Below are 16,542 nucleotides of genomic sequence, written 5' to 3'. Positions count from 1 at the left end.
TGATCCAGAAGCTTTTTCGTTTTAGAAGTCACGGGCTAACCAACTGAGCTAGTTGATTAAACAATTAAACATGGTTAATTTGTTGAAAACGAAATTGTATACGATTTACAAACGGTGAAAACAAAAAAGACACTGCATTCAAAGAAAACTTGCATCCAAATGTGATCCATTGCAGAAATATTTTTGATGGTAAGTTATCCTTTAATTCCTGCATGACAAAGCACCTAAACGTATTATTGCTGTCGGTATGGACATTAGAGTTATTGCATAATTGACAATTCACAACAGTGATCCCGTAGAGGTGAGACAAGAGGTAGAAAAGCCTCTTTGCCATTCCGCCTCTTTTGACGCTCACGAACAACTCGAAGACAGCAGTCTGAAGCCAAACAAAAGAGCCGCATAAAACAACGACTCACTTCAACACCATTTGTCATATGACTTGTCATTTGTCATAGCACATGACTAGGGAACTGTGATAGGAAAGCTAGTGGAATTGTTTGTTTTGTTTGTTTGTTTTTCATATATTTATCCTGCATTGCGGGAAAGCGGACTTGAGCGCTATGCATCGGTGTACGCCTTCCGACGTACACCTGACTCACGCTGCAGCCGACGGCAATGTCTGTTTCCGGTTGTCTACTCTACTTATGACTTAAATTTGGTACTACCTATTACTCGAAATCGATCACTGGGTAGAGGCAATTATCGTAAAGTTTCTTGCCCAGAGAAACAACAGCAAGTGCGGGTGGCTGGAGTCGAACATGCAAGGCTCTCGACTGCGAGCCAAACGCGCTAATCACTCGGCCACTGCTGCCGACCGCTGCTGCCGACTGCCGACCGAAGCCAGCAACGATCGCTATTAGGCTACCACAGCAAACGCATTCATTCATTTTATTTTTCGTCATTAACGCGCCCGGGACGAAAAAGATATTACTAGCTACAATAGTCGATATAGGCTGACCAGCACGTTCATGAACAGGAAAAGGTGGCAAAACCTTAAAACGTTTAAAACGTGCCTGAATAGTAAATCATGTAGTAGCCTACGCTACATGTCTGTAGTTAGCACATGAAAAGTGTTGTGGGTTGCATTTGCCAGTTCCAATATTGATGTGGATGAGCAGTCATAATAATAATAATAGGATGGAGAAAGAACGCCGGACGTCAGGCTTAAACTCGCAGGATCTGGCTAAATCAGGTCGTTAGTATCTACAGTACATTGTGAAGTCAGCAACGATCATGCTGCTAAAAGCGAAACTCAATCTATTGCAAGAGGTACAGGATCGCTAACAATTTTTCGATCTTCACCATTTCTTGATTGTGTAAGGTAACGCGGAAATTTTAAATGAACATAGGCTATGCTTGGCTGTTGTTGTTTTTTCATCTATTTCGCTATAGTGACATAATAAGGCTCAACATTAGCCGGATAGGGTCACAAATGAAGCGGCCAGTTCTGATAAGTAAAACAATATCTGCCATTTATGAAATGCTAAGAAAAAGCTTGCCATGGATTGTAATGCTCAACCTCGTACTGCACGAAAAGCACCTTTTGTACCTCAAATAACATCACCAGTAGCAGGCACTAAGCAGAAATGATGGTGATATACAGTCAGCACGGACTAACAAAGCGCCAAAGCTACAATATGTGGTAGGCCCGCCATAGTCTGACTAGTGACTAGTAGGCCAATGGACAAAAGAAGTGAAAATTTCAATTAGAGCTGACATAAAACATATATCATCAGTTTTATGATTTAGTCTGCATTTGCTTTTTCCTTAAATAGTTTTCTCTTTCGATCAAGGATGTTCTTGAGCTCAGGTGAGATCTCATCTGGATGCCGGACGCTTGCTTGAGAATTCTTGTCAAAGCGCCGACCCAACCTTTGAGGCTTCAACCCAGCCTAAACAGTAATTCGTGGTTGAATTATAACACATAAATAGCCACTAAGTCAGCGACTCAGTCTATTTTTTTTGGAATAATCAGTTCAGTTGTTTTTATTTCTGACCATTACAGCAAAAACAATACATGTTAACATAGCAAAAGTCAAGAAAAAGGTAAAAGCGACAAAACGCGAACGCTAAAACGTGCTTGTGACCGAAGTAAGTAATTAAGTTGAAAGGATTTGGCACGGTCGCAACACCTTCAGAAAAATTTAAGATAATCGTTTTCAGACGTTCAGTCAATGTACGAAAGCACCGAATTGCTGACTGGGCGTGTAACAGTTTAAATGATCTTCTACCTCTCTCTAGATCTCAGCTATCGCAAAGAAAAACAAAATCATTATTTTAACTTCAAAAATGAAAGCAAATTTAACCGATCTAAATAAGTAGCCTAGTCTGTTTTATTAATATTGTTGAGTCACTTCAGGGTTTTTGATGCAAACAACTAATCTTATGTTTAGAGAGAAGTATTTACACTAACCATTAACCAACGTTTCTTATAGGTATTTACATTTACCTTGGAGCTAAAGTTGGTGGGAAAATTTAATAAAGACCAAGATTGAACGAACCACTCACCGATAGTTTTCGCATTTCATCTATTGCTGATCCTTTCACTCTACTTTCGCTAGTGGGCGCTGTTGCTTTGAGACCAGCTCTAAGATTGAGTTTGGTCGGGCTCGGTGGGGCAGAAGTTCGCCGTATTCGCGAGTCAAGCGTGGCCGCCTTTCTTTCTTCGGGTTTCTTAAGACCCTTTCGGAAGTTGTCAAAAATATCGAGACTGTTTTCATTGTCAATAGACTGCTGCTGTGATCTGACGTCAAGTGTTGCTGCTTTGGTTTTTCGAAGATTCATTTTCACTATTTCGCCATCTTCAGAGGAGTTATCAACTTCCTCTTCTTCCGATATAGCTTTGTTGATTCTTTTCAACCCGACATTTCCCTCTTTTATCCTCTTCATCATTTCAGCCATAGCATCTCCGTATTGATTCGCTTTAGGAGCTTTTTCTTTTTCCCCAGCGCTGTCCAAGTTGGTGTTGCCATCTTTCAATCTTGCGGCTTTGCGCTCAGCCACAATCTGCATGAGATTGCTGTAATAAAAACGTAACAAACTGATTATAAAAATTCTAATTGAACTTGCAACATTTGCCCGTTTTACTTTGATGCATTGATTTTTACGTCGGGAGACGTTGAATCAACGTAGAAACGACGGGTTTTGTCAGTAGGAAAATAAACTGAGAAAATGAAACACAAGTGATTTGAAGCCTATTTATAAATCACTTTGCAAAATTACATTGTGAGATTACAACACAATGGTTAAGCTATCAATTGAAATAAACTTCAGAACAATGAAAAATAATTTGCATGTTTGAAATACTTTCAGAACAAGGCATTTAGAAAAGGATATGTTTTGATGAACAAAATGATTATACGTTTTTGTGAAAGAAAGAAAGCGTTTTTAAAGTTTTGCATCACCTTGAGAGGTACACGGGGTTTGTAACAATGGGATACAAAATTTTTTGTTTTAAACAGTGTTCTAGAATAAATATTTTTATTGCTTCATATCGATTTCAGCAGTAGTACAGGTCAATTACAGCCACGATCCTCCTATCAATTGTATAGTCAGCCTACTCGTCTTACCTCATCGGATTATTATCTCCTCCTGCTCCTGATGGAGGTGGTGGTGGTGGTGGCGGCGGTGGCGGTGGAGGAGGTGGGGGTGGTGGAGGTGCTCCTCCAGGAGGAGGAGCTGATGATGGTGTAGATGTCTCCATGCGAACTTTTTCAATTTCAGATTCTAATGCTTTGCATTTCTCCTGTAGATCTTTGTTTTGCGTCAGCAGTAGCTTCACTTGGTCTTCATTATCTTCGTTATTCGAGTCGTTCTGTTCACGGTCCATATTTCGCAAAGATTCTATTATTTCTTCCATCTCCTCTATCTGTTTTGTATAGAAAAAAATTAAACAGTGTAGGTTAAAACAATTGAGGCTTGCTACGAGTATAGATTTTTTAATTCTCACATAAACAAATGCGGTGAGATATTTGAGATAAAGTTAAAAATACCGATATACGCTGGCAATTACATTAAAGACAACAAAGTAGCCTACATAATTGGTTGGCATACAAATAAATTGATTGAATATGCACCTAGGCCATGAGACCATTCAACACAACATGACGAATACTACAAGGATGGATAGCTCAGTAGTCCGCCCCGATAGCTCAGTTGGTTAGCGCGTGACTTCGTGAACGAAAAAGCTTCAAGATCAAGCGGCGCTGGTTCGACTTTCGAGGTGTGCGCTTGAGCTACGCATTCTAAGGACTGATCTCCATTTAGCGGCACTTAATGGATGGAATAATTTCCCGGCAACAACACTTCAACAATCGGAAACTTCACTCTGTGAATTTTGGCAACCGCCCCTGCGTCAAAAGCCTTTATAAGTATGCGAAACTACCAGGAATAATCTATCAAGGCTTTGTCAGTCCGAGTATAAAGATTCTAAACTAAACCAAAACCAACCAAACCAAATCTTCGAGACACATCGCTCATGAGTTTCTCACTTCTAAATAAGGTTTGGCTTAATTTTTCTGAGAGACAAATTAATGATAGCCTAATAACTGTTTCGATTTCTTATTACCAAACAGGGTGCATTTGTTACCATTTCCATGTTCCTTTGTCTTGGCGTTGGGCCGGTGTTAAAACCATATTTTATAGTTCTATTGATCAGTCAGCTTTTCTGTGACCAAAGCAACTTCTCGGTTAAGCATTGCAGCGACCTCATCAATTAAAAAATTTACGCTGAAAATCAAACAACAAACCTTCTGACGTTTTTCGATCTTTTCTTGCTCCAACTTTTTACTGAGATCATCAATTTCTTTCATGGCGTCTTTCAATTTGCTATCACCGTCTCCTTTCTTTGTCTGGTATATTTTGCTTTGCCGCTATATTGAAGTATTCATCAGGTTATAGCCTACTATTAGAGTTGGTTTATTCACACGAATATGCTTGCTTGATATTAAAATTTTTTACTGAAATGATTGCATTTTTTAAGTCTAACATTGTCTAATATAGCATGGTTTATGTAAGAAAGCATTTAGAATATTAATAGATGCCAAGCTTAAAAAGAATAAATCGTATACTTTCTAGCGAGAAATGTGTTGTATGCCAGTTTGTTATTACAAGCGAAAAACTTTACTTTCAATACGGAAACAATATGTTTAAAAGCGTAGTTAAAACCCTATATTGTAAGCAGTTTCAACAAAGTTTAAAATTTGGAAACCCTACAATCCTCAAACAAAAAGCTGCACAATGAATGTAAAAGTTTAAGATGTCTTCATATTGGCATCCAGATTTAGTTGTACTTCTGGATTGTTCTCTTGATAGCAGATACTCCGGCAGGTTCTAATTTACGTTTTATTTGGCCTAAGTGTGATTAAATTTGTTTCTCGGCAGCCGATTTGTAGCAAGAATTGACAGCGATAGACACGTGTTTCGCCCATGAGGCTGGGCTCATCAGTATACGGTGCGATACTGATGAGCCCAGCCTCATGGGCGAAACACGTGTCTATCGCTGTCAATTCTTGCTACAAATCGGCTGCCGAGAAACATATTGTTGATTGGATGGTCTGAATGGCTAGCGTGGAAGCTATACCGTTATGGTTAGCGAATCGCAACTGCTTGCTGTACTAGTGAGTGCTCAGCCTTGTGCTGATAGCCGGGAAGAACGCCTCTTTCTTCACAATGTGATTAAATTTGGTAGTGCTGGACAAAGCAAACAACAAAAGCGAAAAGACTTTAATTTTTTTACCTTCCAAGATTTGTTTTCACCATACATCTTTGCTGCAAACGACTCTGCTTCCTTCCTGACATGTGATTCCACATCAAGTTCTTGATGCAAATTGCGAAGTTCTTCAGTGGCAGCTTTCTCAACTGAAAAATATTATTAAACCAGTCAACCCCCCCTGGATCGATCAATTTCTCAAGTTGTTCTGACCAGGGCTGTGGAGTTGGAGTCGGAGGGATTTTGGCGTATCCAGAGTCGTAGTAGGTCAGTTATAAACCGAGGAATCGGAGTCGGTCGTAGATTTTTCGCTCGATTCCACAGCTTTGTCAGGAGTGTGAAGTCGGAGTTGTGAAGTCGTAGAGATCTTGGCATGCCCGGAGTCAGAGTCGGCCAGTTATAAACCAAGAAGTCCTAGACGTATTATATTTGCCTGACTTCACGGCCCCGGTCTTGAACAAAACGGAATATCGCACTGTGTTCAGCTACAAACCATTTTTGTGTTGTTTAATTTTGTATTGCAGGCTTTGATTTTCTACTTCCATTGTTTGTAACTTCTTCTCCAGTTTTAGGTTCTGTAAAACAAATGTAAATATCTGTAAAACAAACGTACATAAAATCATAAACAAGATACCGATGTTATCATTGGACTATAGCTTTGTTGCAGTGAAAAAGCATCTCGAATCAATTTAAATCTGTGCACTTAAATTGCAGCCGGCAATATCCGTCCTTTTTACATTGATTCAACGTTTGCAGACGGATGTCGTTGGCTGGATATCAATGTCACAAATGAACTTGATTTTTGTATAAGGTATCGTTCAAATCGCATTTGTTTCAGCAAAAGTCTAGGTAAAAAAAATATATATACTATACTAAAAAATACTATACAATATAGATAAAAAAAACTACAAATGTTTTGATATTGCTTGAGGACAATTAGCCTACTAAACTCCCACAAAAGAACGAAGATAACACTTGTAAATTCAAGTCAGGTGCAAAATTTTAAGAAATGTTTGAGTTTTCATTTCAGCAGATTTGGTAAAAAAAAATAATTTGCACACGTATTAAGGGCAGATTTGCCTCATTGGAAAAGGTTGCTAGTGTCTTCGTTATTGCACTCAGGGTTCGATTTTATGGTTCAAGTCAAAATAGAGATTTCTAGAGTCCTATCAATTGTGTATTGTTTGCAAAACAATAGTTAAAATGAGTTGAGATGATAAAGTCCACGTGTGATCTTAAAATAGCCATCAACAAAATGCAAAGCTCAAAACGGACAGTCTCTGAAGAATCTTAGATGATACAAAGAGAGATCAAACATTGACACAGGCACAGTAGGTTACCGTACTTAAATAAAAATAGCATATTAGAGATGATATAGCTTACAGCTGTAGGTTTAGTTCAGAATTGTTTGCAAATTTATACTGTACACTAAAACCATAAAATCCTCTGGTTTGAATATTAACTAGTACTTCTAGTACTTCTCAGGCTTACCGCTGACTTGAGCTCTTTTATTTCACATTTGGCTAATTCCAGATCCTTTAGCAAACTTGTATCTACAAAAGAAGTTTCAAACTGAAATTTAAAAATAAAAATATTTTTTTCACCAAGAATCCACCATTAGGTAAAATTGATCATTGTAAGCCGTAATGTTCAAAACAGCACCTAATAACACACAATTTGTAGTGTTATTTTAATGGTTCATTTTGAATAAAATCTACTGAGGTATGACGCGAATCGTGACCAGCTGCAAAGTATACCTGATTGTATGGCTTCAATCTCTTTGACAATCGCGTCATCTTCATCGCTATCTGCCGACGCTTGTTTGGCTTCATCTTTCTGAGATTTATCTTTTGATGAAGATGAGGGCACAAATTCATCTTGATCTTCTTTGTTTTTTTGGGCCCAGTTGTGTTTTCTGCTGCTCGGTTTACTAAGCCTTCTTCCTCGATTCTGTATGAAATATTTAAAAGTCCTTGATAACCTCTTTTTATTGAAATGAATAAATGCATCAAACCAAGCAACAACCTGAACCAGTGGGGTAGCTACTCATTGGATGTTATGGACATATCCAAGGGCCAGTGCCGAGTGAGCACCATCTTAGGGCAATTTTTCCTTGAGAACACCACAACCTACCGCATAAGTTCCTATAATTTATTACCTAGCAGTTCCGAGCCAAGACAAATGATTAGTCCGCCCCGTTAGCTCAGTGGTTACGCGCCAGGCTCAAGATCACGCGGCGCTGGTTCAACTCTCAAAGTGTGCGCTTGAGCAACGCAATTCAGGACTGCTCTCCATTCAGCGGCAACTGGTGGATGGAATAATTTCCCGGCAACAACACTTCAACAATCGGAAAACTTCACTCTGCCAATCTCGGTAACCGGCCCTGTGTCAAGAGCCTCTACAAGTATGCGAAACTACCAGGATTAACCAATCAAGGCTTTGTCAGTCCGAGGATAAAGATTCAAAAACAACCAACCTACATGTTACTGAACCAACTTTCTAGGCTTTGCATGCAGTTAAAGGGAGGATATGTTTGAAAAAAGTTTAAAAAACAATAAGAGGGACTACAAACAGTTTGAAGTTTTGAAGTAACCGCAATTGAACATTGAATACATAACTCGTAAAATACTATGGAACCATTAGTGCAAGGCAGATATCGTTTTACTTTCAACAAGGTGTTTTGTCTGTAGATGTGAGATGCGATGGATACAGCTTTGTCACTCTTCATTCTTTCACGCTCGATTGCACATTGCATCACATCGAATTCCTCTTGAACTTGTTCCGACACTACAGATAAGCAAAATCTATATCACTCGCCAAAACTAGATTCAATAATTTCTTATTCACATTTTTACTTTCCATGAAGAAAATTTAATTTATTAAATCATTCAGGTTTGTGAACGAAAAAAAAACAGCCAGATTAAGCAGCAGTAGGCTAACAAGTCTTTGGATTATCAAGATCAAGCGGAGAACTTCACTCTATCAATCTTTGTTATTGGGTCAAAGCCCCTGTAAGTTTGCGAAATTGCTTGGGTAAAGCTTCAAGCGATGTATTCTCCGTCTAAGGATAAATATTGCTACAATCAATCAATCTGGAAGCGGTATTCTATCTTCTCTTTAACAGAGACGTCGATCCGTTTTGAGTATTGTGGTTCAGACAAATTTTAACAACTACAATATCGATTTCTATACTGTAGGTTGGTGGTATGTATTTCTTGAAATCATACTGTTTAACGTGAGCTGTGCATTGAATTATTTTCCACAGGGTGATGTTCAAAACTATGATTGTCAGTCACATCTAACGCCAAATTTTCTGCCAAATTTGTGCATTTTGCACACTGCACGTGCGTCCTTTTACTTCATATAAAGCCGACCTGCCAAAAGGGTGCTTACGTATCATCTGGAAGTTTTTGGCTTTCCATAAGCTGGAAAACCATAAATTCAACACGTTTGAATCATCTTACCTTTTTCATACATTTTCAGTTTCTCTTCCAAGTCAAGAATTTTTTGCTGTTGTTCTTCGAACTGCAATATACAAACAAGATAGAACCAAAAATAATTTCATAAGAGCTTTCTACAAAATTAATATTTAAGCGTAGTTATAAAAAACAAATAAATTGAAAGTGAAATGCGGTAATCAAATTTTTGATCCTTTCCATGTCACGAATGGAATAAGACAGTGGGGAGTTCTAAGTCCTTATCAGTTTTCTTATACATTGATGGTAGCCTATCTTTCTAGCTGTTGCATCAATGTACAGTACAGAAGCTGATTTATATTTGGCAAATCTACTGTTGCAATTAACTTACAATGCGACTAATGTATCCAGCAAGGCTGCATCTCGTCCATGCTTGACACTGTGATGCCCTAAGCCTAATCAATTCAATATTTTTCCCACCTAGTGAATAGCTTAATCTTTTTTCAATACGATGTTTTGATTTCAAAACCCGACTAGGAAAGGTATCGTTTTGAAGAGAGTAAAAAAGCGACTTACTGCATTTGGAGAAACGGCAGGAGTGCTTATGCACAACGACCCGTACTTTGATTGCTTGCCAAATAACAAATTTTGTGAGAAAAAGCTTAGAAACTTTATACACGGGAAAAAGCGAACCTTTTGACAGCGAATTGGCCGACACAATTTGTAAGTTAATGAATACAAAAGAGATTGCGCTAACTCCTTGAAACGTCCTCACAAACCGCCGAGGGTTCGCTGACTCCAGTTTGAGAATTAGGCTACTGGGGAATCAAATGCAGGGCGATGATTTACATTTCATGCTCTCATTAGAAAAAGTTGCTATGCATTTGTCGAATCTTAACCAAATAGCTTTCAATGCATGGTTTTGACCGTTTCATTTACTCTGCTTGTTTGTTTATGTACGGTGCTATTGAAACAAAATAAATTAACTTGACTTATAAATATTCTCTACATCTGCTTTTGCGTAACATCACATCTATTCATATTGTTCCTATAATTCAACATATTTTACTCACCATCACAGTGTTATGTAATGTTTATTAATGTGCAGTATGTATGTTGCTTTTATTTGGGATCTTGTGCGATGACTGTTTTGTTCATTGCTCCTATGTGTGTGATCTTTTGTGTCTGATGCAAATAAATAACAATAAAATCATTTAAGAATTTGTGAAAAAATTTCGCTATGCCAATAAAAACCATAATATGAAAAACCGCTTTTACATTCAGAGACATTTGTGTCATTTCATGATCATAGTAATGCTAATGCAGAGGCTACGTAGCAAGATTAGTTCTGTAAAAAACTTATATTTCATCGGTTTCTGCCTGGTTTTCAACAAATTTTCTTGTGTTTATGAGATTCGCGTGGTTAAAAATTTACAAAATTATATTATTGACAGAGGTTATATGACTTTGAGCTAAACACATTTTACCAAAATGTTGTTTTGTAAATATGTCAATATTATTACAGATAATGAATTTTTTGTTTGCATACGTTAAATAAATGTAAAAATAATTGATTATGCTATTTGGTAAGCCGACTGTTGCTTTCTGTTAAAACTGGAATTGATGGAGAAATAATTTTTTGTAAATGTAGGAAAATACCTCTCTTTTAAATACAACCCCAACAACTATTCTTCCTGGCAAATATTCTCCTATTATATATCCCCTCGGAAAAAAATCTTTCTGGTAAATAGCCTACCTCCGCACTAAAAATTATTGGATGGATAATTGGAAGCATGGATAAGAAGTTCTTAGTGTAGGCGTGTAGCGTATTAGTCAACTGTTCAGAAACTTCCGGCATTTGAGAAAGTTTATCAGAAAATTAATCGATTTTAGTAGCCAAAGTAGCACTGCTTTTTCTTGACTTATAAGCAAACTTTAAGCTAATCACCTACACCAAAATGAAACCTTGAATGTATTTTGATTGAAATATCATTTCCTGAACGATATTTTTAGTTGGGAAGTATTTATCATGGGGGAAACTTTTTTTACGAGTGGTGTTTACTGGGGGTGTATTTACAACAGTGGAATTTGTCGGGAATATTTTTACCGAATACTATTTCTTGTCCATATTTACACTTAAAAATACCTAAGTAATACTGAAGGTTTATAAGCTACCACTGCCAGGTTAGATCGATCAACATGCGCTGGTCAGAACTTAGCCAAATAATTGTGCTTATATGTTGTTTCAGCTTCTGCAATTATTCTACAAAAGAAAAAATTTGATGGTTGGCAATTTAGATCATATAGTGCAGTGGACGCGTTTGTAGACATATTTTTCAATCTCCACAATAAGAACTTGTAAAATTGATTAATAATAAATATATAATTAATATTACATTTAACTTGTTTAATTTTTGTAGGTAGCCTAATCATACCCCTGGACTAGACAGAATAAATTATCCTTATATTAACAAAAAGACAGCTTCAGATAGGCAAAACCCTACACGTTTGTCTCAAAACAGCTCGTAAGGCTCCTAGATTTCAAAGTTAACTAGCCAGTAGGGATAAGTCATCCCCTGTTTATGAAAGAGTTGCAATGCCATGTGCAAGCCATGCCTTAAAAGTTAGCTATCTGATGTGTTTTTTCATGCACACAGCAATAGTAGTAGACTACTCACATTTTTTGAGTTAACATTTTGTTCATCATCACATATTGTTGTAGTCTGTTGCTCCATTGTGCTGAGCAGAATCTTCAGAGATTTTAAGTCTGACAGAATTCTTTGGTAATAGCTTAAGCCTACTGACCGCTTTCAACAACTTAGAGCTTAGCCTACGGTATGTCAACACTTTGTCAAATATTTACTTCCTATTATGAATAAAAATGAACAGTAAACACTGAAGTAGCTGCCAGCATATAGCGACAGAAATGTTCAAACGAAAGTGAAATCGTTAAAGTTTTGTTCTTTTGTCTGAAAAATTCTCAGAACTGCAAGCCCACAAAGACTGTGTAAAGTTTTTTTTACTGATACTTTATTTACCATCTTTATTTCGGTTTGCAAAATTTAACAACTGTTAGATTATTCATACAATAAATTGAGTTTCGCTTTTCGCTGCCAGATTGTTAATTATTATTTCATAAGTGTAGGTTGAACTTTTTTTTTAGCCTAATGGTGCGGAGTCGTTGTGGTAATAGCATTTCTTTACGAGCTTTCGGAACACAGTTCAATAGTCATCTTCAAGTAACGATCTTTACTTGGATTCCCTAGTCATGTGCATTGTGACAAAACAACTGTTATTTAGTTTGTCATATGTTTTTTTCGTTGTGATGGCCAGAAATAAAAACAAACTGAACTGATCTGTATGCAGGGGCGCCGGAAACGGGGGGGCAGGGGGGCGATCACCCCCTGCCCTAAAATTTTCTCTGGATGGGGAGCAAGGAGGGCAATTGTGCCCTTTTAAGGTTATGTGAGCTGCTGCATATTTTTCAATAACAACAATTTTTGCTATTCGCTTTTAGCCTAATTACAATTTTTCATTTCTGCCTCAAAATAATATTCACACACAAAATTCTGTATCACAGTAGCATGATGCCCTTCCGTGCCATTGTTCTTTGTACACCGGTATGTAGTTCTTGTGTCATTACTCGATAATGAGCTATTGTGTAGCTCACAATTCACAAACATAATTTATTGCAATTCTACCACTCCTATGCTTTTTTAAAGACGGTTTTGTCACAACTATGTTTGGTGCTACCACCAGCCGTGAAAATCAAACGCCAATGATTCGAGGCACCACTAACGACTGTTTTGCATTGCGTAGGACCAAAGGTAGGGCCGGATGGCCGGGTATTGTTGATGGCTGACTTATGAGAAAAAAAAATGTTCCTCGTGGTCTGGGTTTTAGTTAGAAAAAGATCTGAGTGATATAGAATTGCAGAAAAGTTAAGGAATGGTAACCTATAAACGTCTTGGCATAGCAAAGAGTGTCAGAACCTGGAAGTTAAAAATTTTTAGAAGAAAAAGTTTAAGTAAGCCGTTATGATATAGCGTCAAATTAGGAAAGGTGAATGCTGAGGGCAGACAAATGACAGACTGAAGTTTAAACAACGTACCACAATACAACAAACATCGTACCTCATAACAAACATCGTACCACAATGACAGACAAAAGTTTAAACAACCGACTGTTTGCGACTAAACAGGAGATGGACACCATTGACTTAAATGCTGTTGCAAATAAGCTCATTCGAGCAACCGGCGCGCGTAAAATGTACTTCGGATTGGTTTGATATTTGTCTACATCCTACTGTCGGCCTGTATATACACTATAGGCTACAGTAGCCTATACAAATTATCCCGTGGACACATTTTATACTTTGCAACAGATTGTGACGCTATGAACGTGAAATTTATCTTTCGTTTCTTCTTGTTCTTAAACCTATTTCAATATATTTCATTCATTTATCTTCATTTGTCTCAACTGTCGAACTCAACAGTCGAACATCTGTCGAACTGCTCAGCATTATCGCTATATCTTATTTTAAAACTTAAAAAAGTGCCCTTTTTTCAAAATCCTGCCCCCCCCCAGTCAAAAATCGTTCCGGCGCTCCTGTCTATAGCTTTTTGCTTTTGGATTTGAAATTGCCAACTTACCCAGGCCACATTCTTGAACCCATGGCAGGAAAACAATAATAGGCTAACGTACATGCAGTAGAAAACAAATCAATAGTATGAAGTGTCATAGTACCAGATCACCTTTTCCAGTCAGTTTTTCTCACTTTTGATGTACATGCAGTAGGCTAGTAATTTTCAAAACTAAACACGGTAGGCTGCTCGTAAATTTCTTAAAACACTCTTTTTGATCCGACGTCTAACTTCGTTATCTACACTTCCAGCAAAAGACTACGTTAGGGTATAGCTTTATCGCATTCACAACAAATCTACTGGTACTTATACGGTTCCTCTTATTTTACAACTTTACTGAAACAGCAACACTTGTAGGCCCATATGGGTTAGGGTCAGCTGCAAGTCTGGGTAGCTGCACTTCCTCCGGAAATTAACAATAACTGTATGCTAATCTTTTGAGAATATTGGTTGTCCATGTTTGGTAGCCTATCTTCTGCAGAAAATAGACATGTTTGAATGAATTTATTTGGGAACTGAAAATAATGCAAAGACGTTCAATTTGTGGTAAACTGTTCTCAAAACGTGCTTTTCATCAAGAACGAAAAATTTCCAAGCCCGTCAATTGGTGGCCGTTGCCCAGTATGACAAATAGCCAATACAGTGAGACGAAATTTTGGAACTCTATGTCCAACAAAACTTATTGTTTTCTGTTTCGTCAGTAGGCCTACTCCGTAAGTGTTGAGCCACTATTCAAGTTAAAGTTCCACATTCTTCTTGCTATAAATTAATTACTTGATGATTTCCACAAACCATTCCTTAGTAGCATTTAGCTTTTACTCACTTTTATAGCTTAGGCTAGTTAGTTTATTAGGTCCAGCCATGGTATACCCCATGAGTACTCAACTAATATTAGCAAAAGGTCCAGTTTGACAAGTGGAATATCCTGCAACCACAAAAATGAGACAAGTAGTGGCCTACGAGTACCGAAACATATTTTAAGGTAAAACATAACACGATTTGGATTTTTCTTTGAAACAAACGAAGAAATCAGAAAGCCATCAAATCGTATCTTTTGATCAGCTCAATGAATTGAATATACAATATTGTTTCATTTTTGAGTTGCTCTGAAAATTGTGGAAATTGAAGAAGTTGGCATTAAACATCGAGTCCGGAAAGTTCCAATTATTTCTTAAGGTTTGGTTTGCTGAAATCAAATCAAAGATTGTGGGCTTTGCTTCTTGTCGTTTGACATTGAGAACGTTCAAATGTGACATTAGCCCATGTCATCCAGAAATGCAACAATTTCCATTTTTTCTCATCATCTTTTAAAAATTCAGAAAATGTCTTTGTCTTCGCACTGGTCTGATCTTGAAGAAACGTTTGTAACACCTTCCTAATTGCTTAAAACTGTTCTAAAACCTTTCCCTTACTTAGCCATCTCACGTTGTTGTGCACAAGCAGATCATCACAGCTTGCATTTGTTTCTGAAAGAAAATTTTTGAAGGAATATCCTATAGATACCCATAAGCTATGATTTTAACTGAATGTTGGGAAAATTCCATATGCTTATGTGGTAGGCTACCAAACATGGTTATTCTTCTAAGAGTTCGAGGTCCACCTTCAACACTCAGAAGGTCCGTATTCTGACTGCGGTTTGCTTGTTGAGTAGCCCTGTTTCTAGTCTATGTATTTTTCTCGTTTCTAGTATTATTAAATTTGCGGTTACCATGTTTTTAAACTTATAACTAAGCTGCTTTAGGTTCAGCTGCGTAAAAATCGTAAAAACAAGTCGTTTGCTTTATTCTAATATTAATCATTAACGCACAGGCTGCAGAATGCAGATTCAACAAACAGTCGGATCTTTACAGTCTATTTTTTAGTAACTCATTGACAATTGACATCATTTTGTAAGCCTAATCAACTTTGACAACTGACATCCTTTGTCGGCCTAATCAAAGTAATCTCGTAGTAAAGAATGGTAAGCGTACTTTGTATTTTCGGCCAGAAATCAAAGTGAAAGCCAGTATGGGGCCAAAAAATTAAGTTTCATTGAGCTCGAAACTGTTGGCTACAAAACGGTCAAACTTGCTGAATGAATCAAACTGGCAAGGCAAACAGGCTCATATCACGAAGTTAGGCTAGAATAACAAATATTTAGAGTTTACTTCACAGTGTAGATTTTAACGATATCATGATCATGCTGCTAAAAGGGAAACTCAATCAATTGCATTTAGAGTTTAGACTAAGTCATAATGTCGCTTAAACTTTTGTTTAAAAAAGCTTTAACTTAACACAAACCCAACCCCAAAACAAATACACCGAATTACAATTCGCTCAGTTGGATTCAGTTATCTATAAAAGCAGGGGTTCATGAATGTTTGGTTGGTTTTGAATCTTCATCCCCGAACTGACAAAGCCTCAGATAGGTTAGGCTACTCCTGGTAGTTTTGCATACTATACTTGTAGAGGCTTTTGACGTAGGGGCTTTTGTTGGCGTTTCATTTATTACAATAAATATAGCTTAGAGGCAGTGGGATGACATAGGGGACAAAGCGTTCGCTTTGCAATTATGCAATCTTGGTTCGACTCCCGACTTAAGCTGGTTGTTGAAAAACACTGCTCACCTCTACCCAGGGTGTAATAAATAATCGGGTGAGCGCAGATGCTGAAGGAAAGGTGGCCGACAGTAAGGAAGTGGCTGGTCACAGCGGTAAACCATAATATATTCGTGGGAAAGTTGTAACATAAATTTCCCGGATCCGTTCGTCTGTATGCGATGACACGAAAAAAT

The 16,542-nt window shown here is 37.5% G+C and overlaps 1 protein-coding gene across 1 annotated transcript; it reads right to left on the bottom strand.

Moving 5' to 3' along the window:
• Positions 1–874: 874 nt before the first annotated feature.
• On the bottom strand, positions 875–11,954 carry LOC145778167 (uncharacterized). Its single transcript, XM_082589599.1, has 11 exons — positions 11,805–11,954; positions 9,175–9,235; positions 8,376–8,497; positions 7,468–7,660; positions 7,202–7,263; positions 6,204–6,285; positions 5,738–5,859; positions 4,749–4,871; positions 3,570–3,868; positions 2,509–3,019; positions 875–1,892 (listed from the first exon to the last, which is right to left on the bottom strand). The coding sequence occupies exons 1-11, from the start codon at positions 11,859–11,861 to the stop codon at positions 1,746–1,748; spliced, it is 1,779 nt and encodes a 592-aa protein (XP_082445725.1). The 5' UTR covers positions 11,862–11,954; the 3' UTR covers positions 875–1,745.
• Between the last annotated feature and the right edge of the window lie 4,588 nt (positions 11,955–16,542).

The sequence above is a fragment of the Aplidium turbinatum genome, chromosome 10, assembly GCF_918807975.1.
Source record: "Aplidium turbinatum chromosome 10, kaAplTurb1.1, whole genome shotgun sequence".
NCBI lineage: Eukaryota > Metazoa > Chordata > Ascidiacea > Aplousobranchia > Polyclinidae > Aplidium > Aplidium turbinatum.
Note: the sequence above shows the minus strand (reverse complement) of the source record. Positions and strands in the feature narration are given on the sequence as shown.